At 39.4% G+C, this 17,161-nt stretch overlaps 1 protein-coding gene across 1 annotated transcript in view; it reads left to right on the top strand.

Annotated features, from left to right (window-relative positions):
* Positions 1 to 17,161, top strand: part of JAKMIP2 (janus kinase and microtubule interacting protein 2) — a 188,604-nt gene that overhangs the window by 135,478 nt on the left and 35,965 nt on the right. Inside the window, exons 8-14 of the mRNA XM_006148053.3 lie at positions 4,438 to 4,494; positions 5,712 to 5,831; positions 7,309 to 7,437; positions 10,602 to 10,685; positions 11,369 to 11,431; positions 14,545 to 14,643; positions 15,776 to 15,874. Of these exons, the coding sequence (XP_006148115.1) occupies positions 4,438 to 4,494; positions 5,712 to 5,831; positions 7,309 to 7,437; positions 10,602 to 10,685; positions 11,369 to 11,431; positions 14,545 to 14,643; positions 15,776 to 15,874 (651 nt within the window). The remainder of the gene's footprint in view (positions 1 to 4,437; positions 4,495 to 5,711; positions 5,832 to 7,308; positions 7,438 to 10,601; positions 10,686 to 11,368; positions 11,432 to 14,544; positions 14,644 to 15,775; positions 15,875 to 17,161) is intronic.

Genomic DNA, 17,161 nt, shown 5'->3' with positions numbered 1-17,161 from the left:
TTTTTTTTTTTTTTTTTTTTGGAGGTTTTTGCCAGGATGTGTGTACTTACCAGAGAGAAAGAAAGATATAGACAATGACATGGAAAGTCCAGGGGGGTTGGCCATGCAGCAGTTCCATCTCTTCCATTCTCCTCCTGTGGTCTTGGGCACGCACACACACATACCTGGCATAATTGTCAAGCCACCAGGTCTGGGACTCAAACCACAGTTACTCATGTGGAATCCAACAATGTAACCACTACGCCATCTGCTGGCCCCAAGATTTAGATATTCTTAAGTGCAAAAATTGATTTAGTTTAATTCATGAATTTTTCCTCAATAGAACATTCTTAAAAATAAACAGCTTCAGTGTGAGACAGGAGATTAAGCAAGATCCCTGAAGGAGAGAATGGGCTGTCAGACAACCAGGCTTCAATTCAGGCAGGCCCTGGTTGTATTACTTAGTACCCGTGTAATATGGATGAACTGTTTATCTCTCTGAGCTGATGAGAGGTCAGCTCAGAGACCGGGGTTGAGCACAGTGGGGAAGCTGAGGCAAAAGGGGACAAGGTGAACAGTCACACTTCCTGGGCACTTGTACAAGCAATATCCCTGCAGCACCCCCATAAAGGTACTAGATTGAAATGAGGTTATAAAGACTATGATGAGAAGCCATTTGAGAAAACTGAAAGCAAAGCATTAATCGACCATTTAATTGATGGACTACAATACCCACGGTCAGCCCTGAGACACAGTGGGCAGTCCTACACCACATAGTTAAACAGGTAAAGGTGGCTCCTTTTGTTCCCACCAGTTTCCTTTCCCTAACCCCCGCCCCCATGCTCCCAAACACAAGAGACAGTCTACTTATTTCTTCCCAGTTAAAACGCGTGCGGGAAACCGAAAAACAATGTAAACCTCTCCTGGAAAGGAACAAGTGCCTCGCCAAGAGAAACGATGAGCTGATGGTGTCTTTGCAGCGCATGGAAGAGAAACTAAAAGCTGTTACCAAGGAGAATTCAGAAATGGTGCGTATCACAGGCTCTGCAAAACTGCAGCTTCCGTCTTTTTATTAGTCCAGTAACTTGACTTACTGCTCTTTCTCAGCGTATTTTTAAAATTCAGGGCTATTTGGATTTTCCTTTATGTAAGCAAGGAAGCAAGTAAAGAGGTTGCTGGCTCTGAATTTTATGGGGTTTCTAAATTTGTAGAACAGTAGGAGTGCTCCCAGGAATCTGCATGCTTTCCCAAAGCTCAGAAACGGAGAAACAAAGCTTCACATATCTCCCCAGCTACAAAACCTCCTCCCAAGACTGTGCTAACTTTTGTATTTTTATAGACTGTTTCAGGCAGATCCTCTTCATCTTCTGAGATGTTACATAGCAATTGAGAAATAGATACCCACACTTGTTTTATGTATGTACAAGTGGTATGCTAGTGTACTCTTTAATAGACTCCCAATATAGCAAGAGAGATTTTCAGACAATCCCAATGATTTCAACTTACTATGGGAAGTAGAGAGCATGGATGGTTTTAGTTGGTGTGTGTATATTCAGGCTGGGCACTTTTCACATTTAGTTGGAGCCTCATAAACTTTCTACTGACATGTTAACAACTACAGTCTGGGATTTTTAAAATCTCTGCTTGTATTTTTCTTCTTTCGCATTCCAGAGAGAAAAAATAACATCACATCCACCCTTAAAGAAATTAAAATCTCTGAATGACCTCGACCAAGCTAATGAAGAACAAGAAACAGAGTTTCTGAAACTTCAAGTCATTGAGCAGCAGAACATAATTGATGAGCTCACAAGGGTAGGTCTTAATCGATCTTACACTCTAAGCTGTACCCAAGGAGGAGTAGTTAATAAATCAACAGACACAGAAAGCACTTAATAATTTTAGATTAACCTCAGAGGCCCAAGATTACATGTCCAATGTACAATTGTGTTCAAGAGTCTAAATTCTGGGACCAGCAGTTAGTGTAAAGGCTATGTCACTGGACTCCCATGTAGTCGACCGCGGTTCGAGTCCCGGACCCGGTGGCTTAAACTCACGCCGGGCGTGTGTGCGTGTGTGTCCAAGATCCCTAGAGGAGAATGGAGGAGAAGGGATTGTGGTGTGGCCATCCCCCCTGGGGGGTGATTTCTCACTTTCTATCTCTCTGTCTCTCTCTGGCGAGCGCACGCGCGCTATAGCAAAAACCTCACCAAAAAAAAAAAAAAGAGTCTAAATTCCTAAAAATTGTATGTTATTAAATGATGGCATACTTTTCTCATTATTATACTTTGTTAACAATAACTGTGAAGTACTTTTTTTTTTGGAGAGGTTTTCACTATGGGGCGCGTGCGCTCGCCAGACAGAGAGAGACAGAGAGACAGAAAGCGAGAAATCACCCCCCAGGGGTAATGGTCACGCCACAATCCCTTCTCCTCCATTCTCCTCTCGGGATCTTGGGCACGCACACACACGCGCCCAGCGTGAGTTCTAAGCCACCGGGTCCGGGACACGAACCGCAGTCGACTACGTTGGAGTCCAGCGACATAGCCATTACGCTAACTGCTGGTTCCCAATAACTGTGAAGTACTTTAAAAGAACTTTCAAATACATCATTATGGAAATAGATAGGTAAGGTGGATATGTCTTTTAATTGTCTTTTAGTCTCAGTACCCTGAGACCCGAAGATTTAATATTGTGCCTATGATAGCAAGATCCTCTATACCTTTTGTTTCCCAGGACTTAATTCAATGTCTAGCATGTAATCACTACTCGATAAATATTTGTTGGATGGTGATGGAGCTGAAATTGCAGATGTTCAGACTATTATTTCAGTACCTGCTGACTGGGTACAGCAGTTAGTATTCCTGTTCGCATCTGTGTTTCCAGCAAGAAGGATGGAGACCTCTAGCAGCCTTTGGGTTTTCTTCCTTGGCATCTGTCTTAATTCTATGAATGGAATCTTTGGTGGTTCTCACTTCAGGACCAAGCCAAGGCCTAGAGACTTGAAGACCTGGTGACAGGAGGTTTAGGTTAACAGTCTCCAGAGGAGTGTGAACAAAATACCAACGAGGAAAGGAAAGGTTATACCTTCCATTTATAACTGTTCATGGTTCACTTTTAAAAATTCCAATGATGAGTATAAGTCATAATGCATGTTGTAACTGTTAATAGATTAGGAGGGTAATCCAAGCATACATGTATAAATTTTACTGTAGATATATTGAGGTTACATGATCAAAATATTTCTACTTAGAAAGATAAAAAATTTTTAAAAAGTCTAAGTACTAAGGAAGGGCTTAAACTAATGATTTATCTAGTCTGAAGCCCTGTATCCCTCCTTTTACTTCCACATCCCCATAACTCATAAATCTCACAGCTTCATTGGTCCTGAAATGGGCCCTGCTTTGAACATCCTGGCACTAAATTGTATGTTTCTTACAGAATTTTAAGCTGTTGAGGCATGTTGATCAGACTCTCAAGGAGACATTTACTCCGTCTATTTTGAATCCATGTGATGCTTAGAATACTTAGTGGATAATAAACCTCAAATTCCCAGAATATCTCTATTGCCAGCCAGAACAAATCTAGAAATCGATCACTAGTGCAGTCCCCGCGGTATGAGGCTGAGATGCTCTGCTCTATAGGCGGGGACCACATGGGAGGCCTGGGTTTGATCACCAGTCTAATCTAAAAGCTGGACAAAGTGGCAGTGCCTATAATCTCGGCAACCCCAAGAGGCTGAGGTAGGAGGATTATGAGCCAGAAACTGACCTGGGTAACATAGCAAGACCCTGTCTAATGAAAGAAAAGCCAGGCTTGGTGGTACATGCCTGTAGTCCCAGCTGGGTGGCTAAAAATAGGGTTATTATGGGATGGCAAAACCCTGTCTTAAAAAACAGGCAAATCAATCATTATTTCTAGGCATTCTTTGAGTTTCCAAAAAAATTGCAAAAAAAAACTCAAAATAAAACAAAACAAAACACTAGATCATTTCAACCAGCTAGATAACTTCACTGCCCCTTCCAGGGACTTCAGGTGAGAACAAAGATAACTTTCTATGGTTTTCAGATGACTAAATAGAATAAGGTTTTGCTTTATTGTAAAATTATTTTTTCCACACAAATTTAAAGTAATTTTGAGTCTGGGAAAACTGAAGAACTATGTTTAGAGGAATATGAGTAACCATTTTCAGAGCTGTTTGATTTTCAAATATAAAACAAAGGTTTGAGTTAGGATTATGGCACGCTTAATGATTGTTAAGACTCATTGATCCACATCAAGGAAAAGTTAGGGAATATTCTTACTTTGAAATATTTAAGTATCAAACCCCCAACTTGTCCAAATTTTAAAAACAAAATCTTATTCTAGGTAAAAATATATAATGCCTTAGGGAAAAACAATTCTTATCTTTTAAAAGAACTACCAATGCTCTATCTAAAAAGTCCTTCATCTGTTTTCCAGGACCGAGAGAAGCTCATCCGGAGGAGAAAGCATAGAAGAAGTTCCAAGCCAATCAAGGTAATAAGAAAATTAGGGGGGCTAATGGGTGGTGTGGTGGTTAGGGTGCTGGATTCCCACATGGCCAACCATGGTTCAAGTCCCAGACCTGGTTTTCTCACTTTCTCTCTCTGTCTCTCGCTGGTGAGGTGCATGTCCTTATAGCAAATAGAAAATAATACTAATAAATGAAATTAAACAAATACAGTAAGCTGGATTCCCACATGGCCAACCATGGTTCAAGTCCCAGACCTGGTTTTCTCACTTTCTCTCTCTGTCTCTCGCTGGTGAGGTGCATGTCTTATAGCAAATTAGAAAATAATACTAATAAATGAAATTAAACAAATACAGTAATCTTTTTAAAAAAGAAAACTAGGTTGCCAGGCATTTGTCACAGAAAGCCGGGTGAGGCTTGTCCAGGAATCTTTCCGCAAAAAGTGTGATAAATCAAGTGTTTCTGAAATGCAGCAAATTATTCTCTTTATTTGCTTGAAGTAAACCTCTTCTCTTGGCATTTTTTCCAAAGTCCTTATAGATTTTAACCTGGAAAGGTTTGCTTTAATATGACTTTCTCTGATTGGAAAGCCACTAGGTTTGGTATAGAAAGGGTGACCTAACAAGCTGAAGAGTCACTCCCCAGGCCTGTGTAAGAGATAATATACGATTTGATGTCTCCTGCAGATATTTTAAAGTCTGTTATCAATTAATGTATTTTCAGTATTCACTTGTACACTGTTACTGATAATGATACTCCCTTTCCACTAATACCCATATAGCCTCTCGCAATCCACAGAGTTTAGTCATTTAGTTTATCTGTCTGATTTTCATTTTTGTTTTTACCAAGAACAAATTTTGGTATGGAATTGAGTGATAAGACTTACGATCTGATAAATCCCTATTCATGGATGTTGGGTTTTTTTTTCAAAGTCCTTTGATTATATTTTAAATACTAGAAAGAGTAAATCACATTAGTTCATTATGGTATAAAATGTAATATAACAAAGGCTCCAATGTTTCTGTGAAGAGAATCAAAAATTAATGACTCTTCCTTGCATATGTCAGAGTTAAAAAATATGGGAGAAACACTTAGAATTACTGTGCTTGTGGTGATAGTTTTATTTCATCAAGTAACATTAAAGGATCCATTTACACATATGCATAACTTAATACTACTATTAATATGTCACCGTTCCCAACTTTTGGTTGTGTCAGTAAATGTGTACTTTCCGTCCATCTAGAGGCCTGTTTTGGACCCATTTATCGGCTATGATGAAGACTCCATGGATTCAGAAACGTCATCCATGGCCTCATTCAGAACAGATCGAACACCAGCCACTCCCGAGGATGACTTGGATGAAGTAAGCTTTTCCACTTCTCTAGTCCCATGTAATATCATCACCAAATCTTTCTTTCGAGGGGAGAAAAAGCATTACACCTTTTATGTCTGTTATGAACAGTACAGAGTGACCTTACGATGGTGACAAATTTCGAGACCACTCTTGGCTTTGTTACTTCTTGAAAAATAGCTTCACCTGTGTCAGGTAACACTTTCAGAAACTTATCTATGGTTCAACCCCATAACTTGAAGACTTCCTTCAAATAAAAGTTACTCTCCTAAATTCATCATCAAGGGAAACCAGGAACCAGATAACAAGTTGGAAAGCTTTGGGATATGTCTAAGACACTGTGTAACAAAGTATGCTTTGTGGACCATCTTTGTTAGAATGAACTAGGGGCTTGGGTATAGTGAAATCTAGACTCTACCTCACAGCTCCTTACTCAGATCTTCAGGGTGAGACCTCACAATACGCATTTTCCACAAAACTCCCTGGTGATCGTGTTATGTCTCAAGTTTAAGACTTAAAGCTGTTAACTATGTTGTTTTAAGTTATCTAGTAAAATAATTGTTGGATATCAATGTATTGAAAAGAAATGAGAGTTAAACTCTGAGTGTCACTTCCTCAAATTTAGATCTAAAGTTTCATATGACTTCTCATTTAGATCTGAACTTCAGTGAAATCCCAGCCCAAATGAGTTATAGTCAGAGGATAAATAAGTAAATGACTTTTATTAAAATAAATAGATATTTTAGTAGTGTCCATCTTGAAATTATTTTAGTATTTATGTCCATACATATACTTTAGAATTCAAAATAAAATCAGAGAGTTAGAGCAAACAAACCTTTAACTTCTCTTTAAAAAGTGAGCAAATGGAGGGACCAGCAGTTAGCATAATGGCTATGTCGCTGGACTCCCACATAGTCAACTGCAGTTTGAGTCCTGGACCCGGTGGCTTAAAATCACACCGGGCGTGTGTGCATGCATGCCCAAGATCCTGAGAGGAGAATGGAGGAGAAGGGATTGCAGCATGGCCATCCCCTCTGGGGGGTGATTTCTCGCTTTCTGTCTCTCTGTCTCTCTGTCTTTCTGACGAGTGCACACGCCTTATAGCAAAAAACCCCCCCGAAAAAAAAAAAAAGTGAGCAAATGGGGGCCTGTAGGTGGCATGGTCATTAAGGCACTGGACTCCCACATGGCTGATCACAGTTTGAGTCCCAGACCCAGTGGCCTAAAAATCATATGGAGCACATGTGCATGCATGCTCAAAATCCCAACAGAAAAAGGGAGACTGGATTGTCGTGTAGTCATCCTCCCTGGGAGGTGATTCCTCACTTTCTCTATCTCTGTCTCTGTCTTCCTCCAGTAAGCACACATGCCTTATTGCATAAACTAAAAAAAAGGGGGGGGGTGGAGGGGCAAATGCAAGTATTTCACATTGACTGCAGGATCGGACTATAACAAGTTATTTTGGCTATTTTTTTTTAAAATCTTCTAGAGTTTAGCAGCTGAAGAGTCTGAGCTACGATTTCGACAATTAACAAAAGAATACCAGGCTCTCCAAAGAGCCTATGCTCTCCTGCAGGAGCAGACAGGCGGCATCATCGATGCTGAACGAGAAGCCAAGGTCAGTGTGCATCTGCAGAGCGATGTCTGAATCAGCGTGCAGCGGTTGAGGCTTGCAAGTAAAACTATCAACAGGATAGCTTTTCCTGCTTCGTCCTCGCCTCTGTAGCTTTTGAACTGTTTTGTCTTTTGTGTCAACACAACTTGAATCTAAAGATAGTGGAGCCAGCGTCAACTGATGCTTTTGTTCCTTTAAAGATTGTTGAGAATATAGTTTTTGCTCTTACAGTTTGAAAACTTACATTTTCAAAGCTAGACAGTTGGATTTTGATCATTTATTTTTTTGTTTTGGTTTCTTGCTTAGAAAAAGAACTTTTGTCTTTGGAAAGCAATGGTTAGCCAGTTTCTTTTTTAGTTAATAAGTGCACAGTGTTCCATCTGATATCGTACCAAGAATTTTGACAGAAACTATTTCATTGAACCCTGAGGACAGCCCCCTAAGGCAGGTATTGTATAAAAGAGACTCAGACAGGTTAATTGAATTGCTGAAGATCACATAACTAGTAAATAGCAAAGCTAGGATTTCTTTTCCTTTTTCTTTTTCTTTTTTTTTTATGTTATGGTGGAGGAGAGACTTTTGCTATAGGGCACATGCACTCACTGGAGAGACAGAGAGAGAGAAAGTGAGAAAGGGATATGATCACATAGCATTTCCTTCTCCTCCATTCTCCTTTTGGGATTTTGGACATGCACACACACATGCCCAGCATGAGTTTCAGGCTACCGGGTCCAGGACTGAAACCATCGTCAGCCATGTAAGAGTCCAGTGCCTTAACCACTACACCACCTGCTGCCCCGCCTCCGTCTTTTCAAAGAGAGACTTTTGCTATAGGGTACATGTGGTCACTGAAGAAACAGAGAGACAGAAAGTGAGAAATCATCCCCCAGGGGGAATGGCACACCGCAATCCCTTCTCCTCCATTCTCCTCTCGGGATCTCCTCTCGGGCACTTTCACACACACCTGGCTTGAGTTTTACGCTACTGGGTCTGGGACTCGAACTGTGGTTGACTCTATAGGAGTGCAGCAATGTAACCATTATGCCATCTGCTGATCCTATCCCCCATTTTTTAATTTGCTATAGGTTATGTTTACTCACTGGGAAAAGAGAAAGAGAGAGAAGACACCTCAGAGGAGAGGGCCACATCTCAATCCCTTCTCCATTCTCCTGTTGGGATTGTGGACATGTAGACACATGCACCCGACATGTTTTTAAGCTACTGGCTCTGGACTTGAACTGCCAGTCACTCATGTGGGTCTGGCCACCTTAACCACTATATCGTTGGCTGGCCCCCAAAGCTAAGAGTCTAATGCAAATCTTACTGAATCAAATATTTCCTTATTATATTGTAACTGCCTCTCATAAGCCTATTTCAAAAAAATGAAGACAAGAACGCACACTCAATGCTAATGCTTAACGTGCATCGAATGCTTGTCAGGCTCAGACCTTGTGCTGAGTAGTGCTTTATAGGCATTATCTAGGTTTTCTCAAAAGAGCCCGACAAACTAGATACTATTATTATTTCCCTTTTAAAAAAGAGAAAGTAATAGCTTAGTAGAAGTTAAATGTAGCTTAGCGCTATTAATGACTGACCTCAGGTCACAAAGCTAGAATATCAACTAGCTTTCTGTCTTCAGAGTCAGAACCACCATGCTCTCACCTCCTCATAGATTAATTTATATTATCACCCAGTGATCTGATCCCACTTTTGTTTTAGAGGGTCTATGATGCAATGAAAAGTTTAGATGGAAAACAATAGATTTTACAGTTAATATATTTTTAGATGGTAGCATACATGCACACATAAGTGAGTAAGCATGCTTACAAAAAACACTGTGGTTTGGAGTAGACAATCGATCACTGGGAAGGGGTGCACCTGTGTGCCTTCATGTATATGCACCAATACTGTATTGTATGTCTTCACTGTCGGTTTTTACTGAGCGTTCTTACCAACATAGGTCCAAGGCACTTAAAATAAAAGCATATGTCTTGTTTCGAGTGAGGTGATGATGTAGAAAACAGTCCTCCCTCTGTCATCTGACTCTCCCATTAAAATAAAGGTTTATCATTATCACTGGCCATTGAAGTTGGAAAAAAAAAAAAAGACCTCATCATTCTAAGATTTATGAGAATAAGTCTATCTCATCATTCAAAACTCATCAAAGTATTCTAAAAGAAAGCGAGATATTAGGGGGGAAAAAAGAGTAAATACCAAGGCAGTAGAAATGCAAAAATAGATACTATAGATGAAAGAGCACCAATGTACACACAAGATATAATAACTGTGATATAAAAAAATACAGTCAACACCAATTCAAGGTTAAAATAAATCTTAACAAAATTAAGCCTGTATTTATTTTTTTACCTGATAAAGGTAAATATAATACTTAGCAGTCTAAAAAAATAGCCTCCTCACAGTGAAGAATCAGAAAAGGATACCTATGATTGCTGATTTTATTCAACCTATTCAAATTATACATAGGCAGGAAACAGAAACAAACCCTTCCCATAGAACACAGGATCAGATATATAGAGAATACAAGAGAGTCTAAAAACAAATGATGAGACTAAACAACAGTCCAGCAAGGTTGTTCCATGCATCAGTGTCCAAAGTGCTCTCTCTCACACACACACACCTACACACACACACACTACTCAAAATGCATGATAGATAGACAGAGATAGAAATATTGACAGATACAGATTGATTTGGATTTAGAGTTAGATAAATCTAAATCTTTAGGGCACACAACTGGCTCTGGGAAAAAAAAAAAAAAGAATTTGGGGAGGTACAATGAGACAGGACTTTCCAGTAAGGGAACCCATCTGAACAGAGAGAGAGCTGGAGAGTTATGAGACATTTCTAGAAAATAAGAATTTCATCAGCGGGTAAGAGATAGACTTTCTTAATGAGTAGTAGGAAAAGATTGGAAATATAATGAGAGTTCTTAAAAGCTGAACCCAAGAATTTGAATGTTAACCCGATGATAAAGGGAGACACAGGGAGTTGTAAGCAAGAAGTTAGATCACAAAAAAGTACTTGACAAAGATTCTTTTGTCATAAGAATCTTTCCACTTGTTGCGTTCTGGTCAAAGAACATGAGAGGAAGAAAAATACTGAGTGACTACTTTACTTGTTGAGTTCTGGAATTTTGATTTCACCAGGCTCAAGAACAGCTCCAAGCAGAGGTGCAAAGGTACAAAGCCAAAATTGAAGACCTGGAAGCGACTTTGGCCCAGAAAGGGCAGGTAGGCATTGGTTGCTAGCTCCTCTGCAGATGCAGGCTCTTCGACCTGACCTTCCTGTAGCTCCCCCCACGCATGGGGCGCACCCAGGACACGGCTTGGCTCTCCACAGTGACCTTTCTCAGACTGTCAGAATGTTCAACTCTGTATTTCTGTCTGTGGTATTTTTCTGGCCAGAGTGTGAACCCAGCCACCACAGCAAATGAGACTGGGCAAGAGAGAGAATGGCAAAAGAAGAGGAGCCCTGTACAGATAAATAGCCTAGAATCATGATAAGCTGCTAAGACAAAGACCCACCCCTCCAGCTGCATTCTTGCCTCTATGCTACATTTATGGTTCTGCATTTTAATGTTCTCCATCCATATGTATCTAGCCTGTGTGCATTCTGACCCTTTTCACTTTTTGCCTGTGTGGTCACTTCTGAGTCCCCAGAAGGCTGGTCCTGGATTATTCAGACTGAAGGAGGTAGAGGTAGTGAGTGATGATGAAAAGGGGTTTAAATTTTCCTGGCAACTTTGGCCCCGATGTCTTCGAAGAAGGAGCTGGCAGGGGTGGGTGTCATTACCAGTCGTTGGCAGGCAAACAAACTGGGTGGAAAGAAGACAGCTTTGGCAAAGTGGTTTGACGACACATGCTCTTTCATGCCACTCTGAAATGCTGACTGCACCATATTCTTTGTCAAACAGGATTCACACTGGGTAGAAGATAAACAACTTTTCATTAAGAGAAACCAGGAGCTTTTAGAAAAGGTATGTTGGGCGCAATACCCTAGTGGGGCAGAGGAGAAAACGATGAGAGATCCAGGAGCAGCAGGGGGTGCTCTCAGGAGTGGCACAGGGGCTAGGGGAAGGGGAGGCTTTTCCGGCGCTGCTCTGTCCTCTGCTGCGTGCTCAACTGCATCCCTGTCACCGCCATCACCATCAGTTAAGTGGCACGTGTGCATGGCTCTGCGCTGGGCATTGTGCAGACTGGAAGGATGTGATCCCTGAAACCTACTGATCTGTGAACCATGTATGTGTATTTGCTGTATATATACTGTACATATATATATACACGTGCACACGTGTCCTGTGTGGTTGTCTATCTTCAAAAAAAATACTATGGATAGAACTTGGTATGTTGTGCAGGAAGTGACAGACTATGACTCCAAGAACGTGCTGTGACCCAGGACAGATGTGTATTCTCCTTTGTAATGTTTTTGCCAAGCTGGCTATTTTTTTTTAGAGGGATTTTTGCTATAGGGCACATGCACTCTTCAGAGAGACAGAGAGTGGCAGAGAGACAGAAAGCCAGAAATCACTCCCCAGGCAGGATGGCCACACCACAATCTCCTCCTCCATTCTTCTCTTGGGATCTTGGACACACATCGTTGGCTTGGCATCTTGGCCCTACATTCACATGTCCCCAGTGTGAGTTTTAAGCCACTGGGTCTGGGACTCAGACCACAGTCACCACGTGGGAGTCCAGTGATGTAGCCATTATGCCATCTACTGGTCCCATATTTGTATTTTTTAAAAGGAAAAATAAAAACATTTATAGATGCATCCAAAGCAGAAACACATATTCCAGGAAACTGGTCAGCAAGCCAAGATACAAAAGCATGGTTTAGGCCCCATGGGTGTGGTTAATTTTGGTTATCTGAGCATATGTTATTGACTTTGGACAATTACACCTGACAAGAACATTTTCAGTTCAAAGGTGGCTTTTCCTTCTACCCTCCACAAATTCAGTGAAAGATTACAAAATTATATTATCCCCAGCAAAAGCAGAATTTGAAAGCCTTTTTGAGTAACGGAAGCAATTCTGTCAGTCGGTCTAAAGTTATTTAGAAATTATTTTAGGATCCTTTCTCTATATATTTTCTATTTTTGATAAGTAATAGAAGTTAGCTACAACATCCTGGTGAGCATGAAAAAAAAAGGGGAGGGGGGTAAGAGGTTTGTTCTTTCCCTTTAGCCTGGCAAAGGTAAGACATCCTATCTCACTCTCTTCCTGATGTGAGACAGAGCTGATATATTAAAGATGGGTGAGTTTTCTAAAACTGAGAATTGATACTCAGGAAATGAAGTTTTCCTATAAACAAACTTCACTGGCTTTTGTCCTGGTCTGTGAACCTCCAAACTAATTTCTCCACTAGCCCCCTGTGAACCACCAATCTAATTTCTCCACTAGCCACCAGAACCAGTCATTTCTCCAAATATCACTGATCCGAACAAGATTCTAGAAACTAAAATCTCCTTAACAATCTAAGTCAACTTCTAAAACTTTGTAAAAGCCTACCAGACCACAAGTAAAAAAATCTTGAATTGATGTTAATTAATCTCATAATTTTTCAGTATTAGTCTCTGAAATGCTCAGTAATATACATTATTACATTCCTTTATCATAAAAATAAAGATTCCTATTATGTCTTCTATCTGATTTTCTTTAGTCTTGATTTCTTCAGGCTAAAAGAATTTTGAGGTTCAGGCTTTAGGAATAAAAAGAAGATAAAAGTGACAATAAATCTAAACATTTTACTGCAAGTGTATGTATTTGGGAAAATAAAATTAATTCCATGAGAAAAAAGTCCCTGGGTTTATATATCCAAATTCAAGATTTTAAATATTTAGGTACTCTGCGTAATACCCTCCCACACAGCTTTATCAAAGGAAGCCCACACCCGGCCTCTGTAGCATGAGCAGCCACCCCTGCAAGGCGACTGAGGTTCTGTGGAAGACCTGGTTCAAATCCCAGCCCAACCTAAATAAGCTGGAATGGGTTATGGTGCACACTTGTGGTCCTAGCCAGCTGGGACGCTGGGGCAGAAGGATCGTGGCTTCATGAGACCCTGTCAAAATACCCATCTCTGTCTCTCCCTTTCCTCTTCTCCCCCTCTCTTTCTCTCACAAAAAAGGAAAGCTTTGTTCTCTCTTCTTCTTGTCTCTCCCTCATGAAAGAAAAAGAAGAGATCTTCAAACCCATTGAAGTTCATAAAGATTTTCTAAGTCTTTAAAATCCAAAGATGACTCCTTATGTCTTGAGGAAGAGACACATTTGTAGACAACTAACTTAATTCCATGCCTCATCGGGTTATGCCGGAGGTCCTGTAAGAAAATTCTCTAGGAAAACAGATCGAAGAGGTATCACTTATGAATGACCAGGCTGGGGAAGGTTCTTATAAGTGTTAGAGCTTGGTGTTCAAGGAAGTGTAGGAATCTCCCACGTAGAAAAGGACATGGTGGAGCCCTTTTCAGGCACAGAGATAAGTAAATCTAGAACTACTGGAGTAGTCGGTTCATAGTTTGTGGTTTCTAGACCCCAGTGTGTGCATGATTACATGAGAGTGAGTGAGTGTGTCCATATGACAGTGATAATATTTAAAACTGGAAAGTTAAGTAGTAACCAGATTATTCAGGTTTTTTAATTTCCAACTAAGGAGTTACTTTATTATGTAAATAACTGGAAGTCTGCAAAGTTTATATATGATCTGTTTGTGAAAATTTATGTCTTTGACAACCTTTAACTCCAGAACCAAAAGGTGCCAATCCCCCTCATTTATTCCATTAACCTGGCTTTAGTACACTGTTCTAGACAGACCACGGGGCAGAGCGCTCACCCTCACATTCACTATTCAGAGTCTGTGGACTTTATCCAAAGGAACAGAGTTGTCATCCAGCATTTTTCATTGTGACTCAAAAAGCTCAACCAAAGGATAACTGGAAGGAAGTCAAAGACTTATTTCATTCTCATTTACCTGGGGACTTTTTCCATGGTCTAGGTGACTTATTCACTGAGTCAATGAATGCTAGTCATGCTCGCTTTGCAAAGTTGTAGGTGCTTTATTGCAATGCTCACCTAACTTCAGGATTTACTTTATCAGATAGAAAAGCAGGAGGCAGAAAATCACCGGTTACAACAGGAACTACAGGATGCCCGAGACCAGAATGAACTGCTGGAATTTCGAAACCTAGAACTAGAAGTAAGAAAATGGTGATAATAATAATAAAAAGAGCCATAATGATTAACATACACTGAGCATATCTAGGAGCTAGGAGCTAAGTGAAGCATTTCAGATGCATGTTCTCATTTGGATCTCATAAAGATGAGAACTGGATGAACTTGCCCAAGTCCTGCCAAATCTTGTGACTAGTCTTGATGAAACTCAAAATATTCAGCTGAATTATTGTTCTTTTCAACACTGTTGTCTGTATAAAAGAGACTAAGGAATACTTTTAAATAATTTAAATAGATTTTAAACCTCGTTAATATTCCACCGCTATTAAGTAATCATGTCCATTCGTCATTGAGTTTTGACTTCTTAAAAGTGTGACTCCCAGAATTATGTTTCCAAATGTTCTATATATAAAAATATTTTATAGTTAAATTTGAACTTACAAGTAAACTTATTAGCCCATAAATGCATCTACACCAAAGAAGGCTAAGAAACAAGATAATTTGTTTTAGGAAATACATTGGTTAATTCAACGAAATTTTGGATTTTTTGTTGTTGTTGTTGTTTCTTGTGTTTTAAATAAAACATATAAATTGGATCAGATCTCAATTGTATCATGCAGAATCTGACTTAGGGACTGGTTTAACATATATTGATATATACAAAAATAAGTAAATTTCCATTTGATCTCTCTTATTTTGCCAGAAATTTTTTCTCAAGGGTATTTCAAATTAAGTCAGAATAGTTATTGGTTTATATGCCACAGTGCAAAAGAGTAAACCTACATATAATTCTCATGTAAAGCTTGAGTGAATCAAATATGCAAAAGATCATTAGCTCCCATAAAACATCAGGGAAGACCTCTGTGATATCTGAAAGCTCTAAATATTTATATAGTTTAACTGGAACTCCACTCCCTACATTTTCTTGATCAAAAAAAAAAATGTAAGAATGAATGACACTGTTTATAAATTATTCAATACCTCTTAGTTGACTACTCAGTTATTTTTCATTAAATTTAAGCATGAACATCTTGAGGTTTTTTTTTTTTTTCAAATGACATATTGATAAAAGGCTGAATCAGCATAACAAGACAACTGGTTTAGTGTTTTAGTAAGTTTTATTTTTAATCCCCATATATTTTTCACTGTATTTCAAGGAGAGAGAAAGACGATCCCCTCCATTTAATCTACAAATTCACCCATTCTCAGATGGTGTGAGTGCTCTTCAGATCTACTGTATGAAAGAAGGTGTCAAGGTAGGCAGATATTTAATTTATTATGTTTGTAGAAGTTAGAAAATCTAGGAATGGGAAAAGAGAAGATTTCTCAGGACTGTTGACTTTCAGCCAGTGCATATAATTTTGATATGAACTACACAGGAATTGTAAGTAGGTGCACGTAGTAGGAAATCAATAGAACATAATCAAAATAAACACGTGAGAGATGTGTAACTGGTACCAGCCAAGGACACGGGCAGATACTAGTCGTTAGAACAGAGTAACATAAAGTATGATGCAGAATCAAAATATTGATCGAAATGATTAGCTGTAATTATGTTGGGGAAATGTGAAATGTATTCAATTCTTCATGAAACATAAAGTCTGCCATATAAACAAGTATTGTCAAGTCCATCGACATGCCATTCCAGGTGCTGGAATTCACAGTCATAATCACAGAATTTCAGATCTAGAAAAGACCTTGAAGTCATCGATCTACTGATCTGTTCAATGTAGGGAAGTTTTCATTTTGGAAAGGCTTAGGGTTTATAATATGGCTCCTTAGATAAAATAGAACTCTATCTTTGGTGCTACTGGGATACATCTTAATACTAAGGCTGAATTGACTTGACTTTGTCTCTTGAAAAACATACTGTCTTTCATTGCATAAAATCACATTAACAATAGCTATTCTCGAGGTCAAGCTAGGGAGCTCCCTGCTATTCCTGGTCTCTCCTTTTCCCTTCTGCATGGCCTGTCCTACTCCCACTCGGAGCTGCCAAGTGTGTCTGCTTCAGTTGCCTTCTCTGAACCTATGAGACTGAGCTAGACATTCCCCTTCCCGGTGGCAGGGTTCTGCTATAGTGCTGTCTGCACAGAGTGAGAGGGGAAAGTGGTGCTAATGAGGTAAAGTGTGTGGGAAACAAGTAATGCATTTGTGTTTCTTGTCTTCCATCTTAGACCTCGTTCATAGTAGCTAAAATTTTGGCCTTCCTGAGCTGCATGAAAACTTATCACCCAGAGCAATTTTTGGATTCAGTTCTAATGAAATGAAAGCAATTTACTTTCTCCTCCATAGATGCTTTTTTTCTTAGCTATATCACAAACAACCTAATCCAATGAGTGTAATTTATATCCAAAAGAGCTTTTTTGAATGGAGTTCAGCTGCTTCACATGGACTCAAAGAAGAGAGTAAAAATAAGCTGTTGTCTATAAAGTTAAATTAAAGATAAATTCCTAAGGAAAAAAAAAATAGAACTGCACTTAGTTTTCTACATAGCAGTCAAAATTCAACCAGTTTATAATTCTGGTAATTATAATAAAACT

This window comes from Tupaia chinensis, unplaced genomic scaffold (assembly GCF_000334495.1).
Source record: "Tupaia chinensis unplaced genomic scaffold, TupChi_1.0 Scaffold000228_1, whole genome shotgun sequence".
Taxonomy (NCBI): Eukaryota; Metazoa; Chordata; class Mammalia; order Scandentia; family Tupaiidae; genus Tupaia; species Tupaia belangeri.
This window is presented reverse-complemented; position numbering and strand designations above follow the sequence as displayed.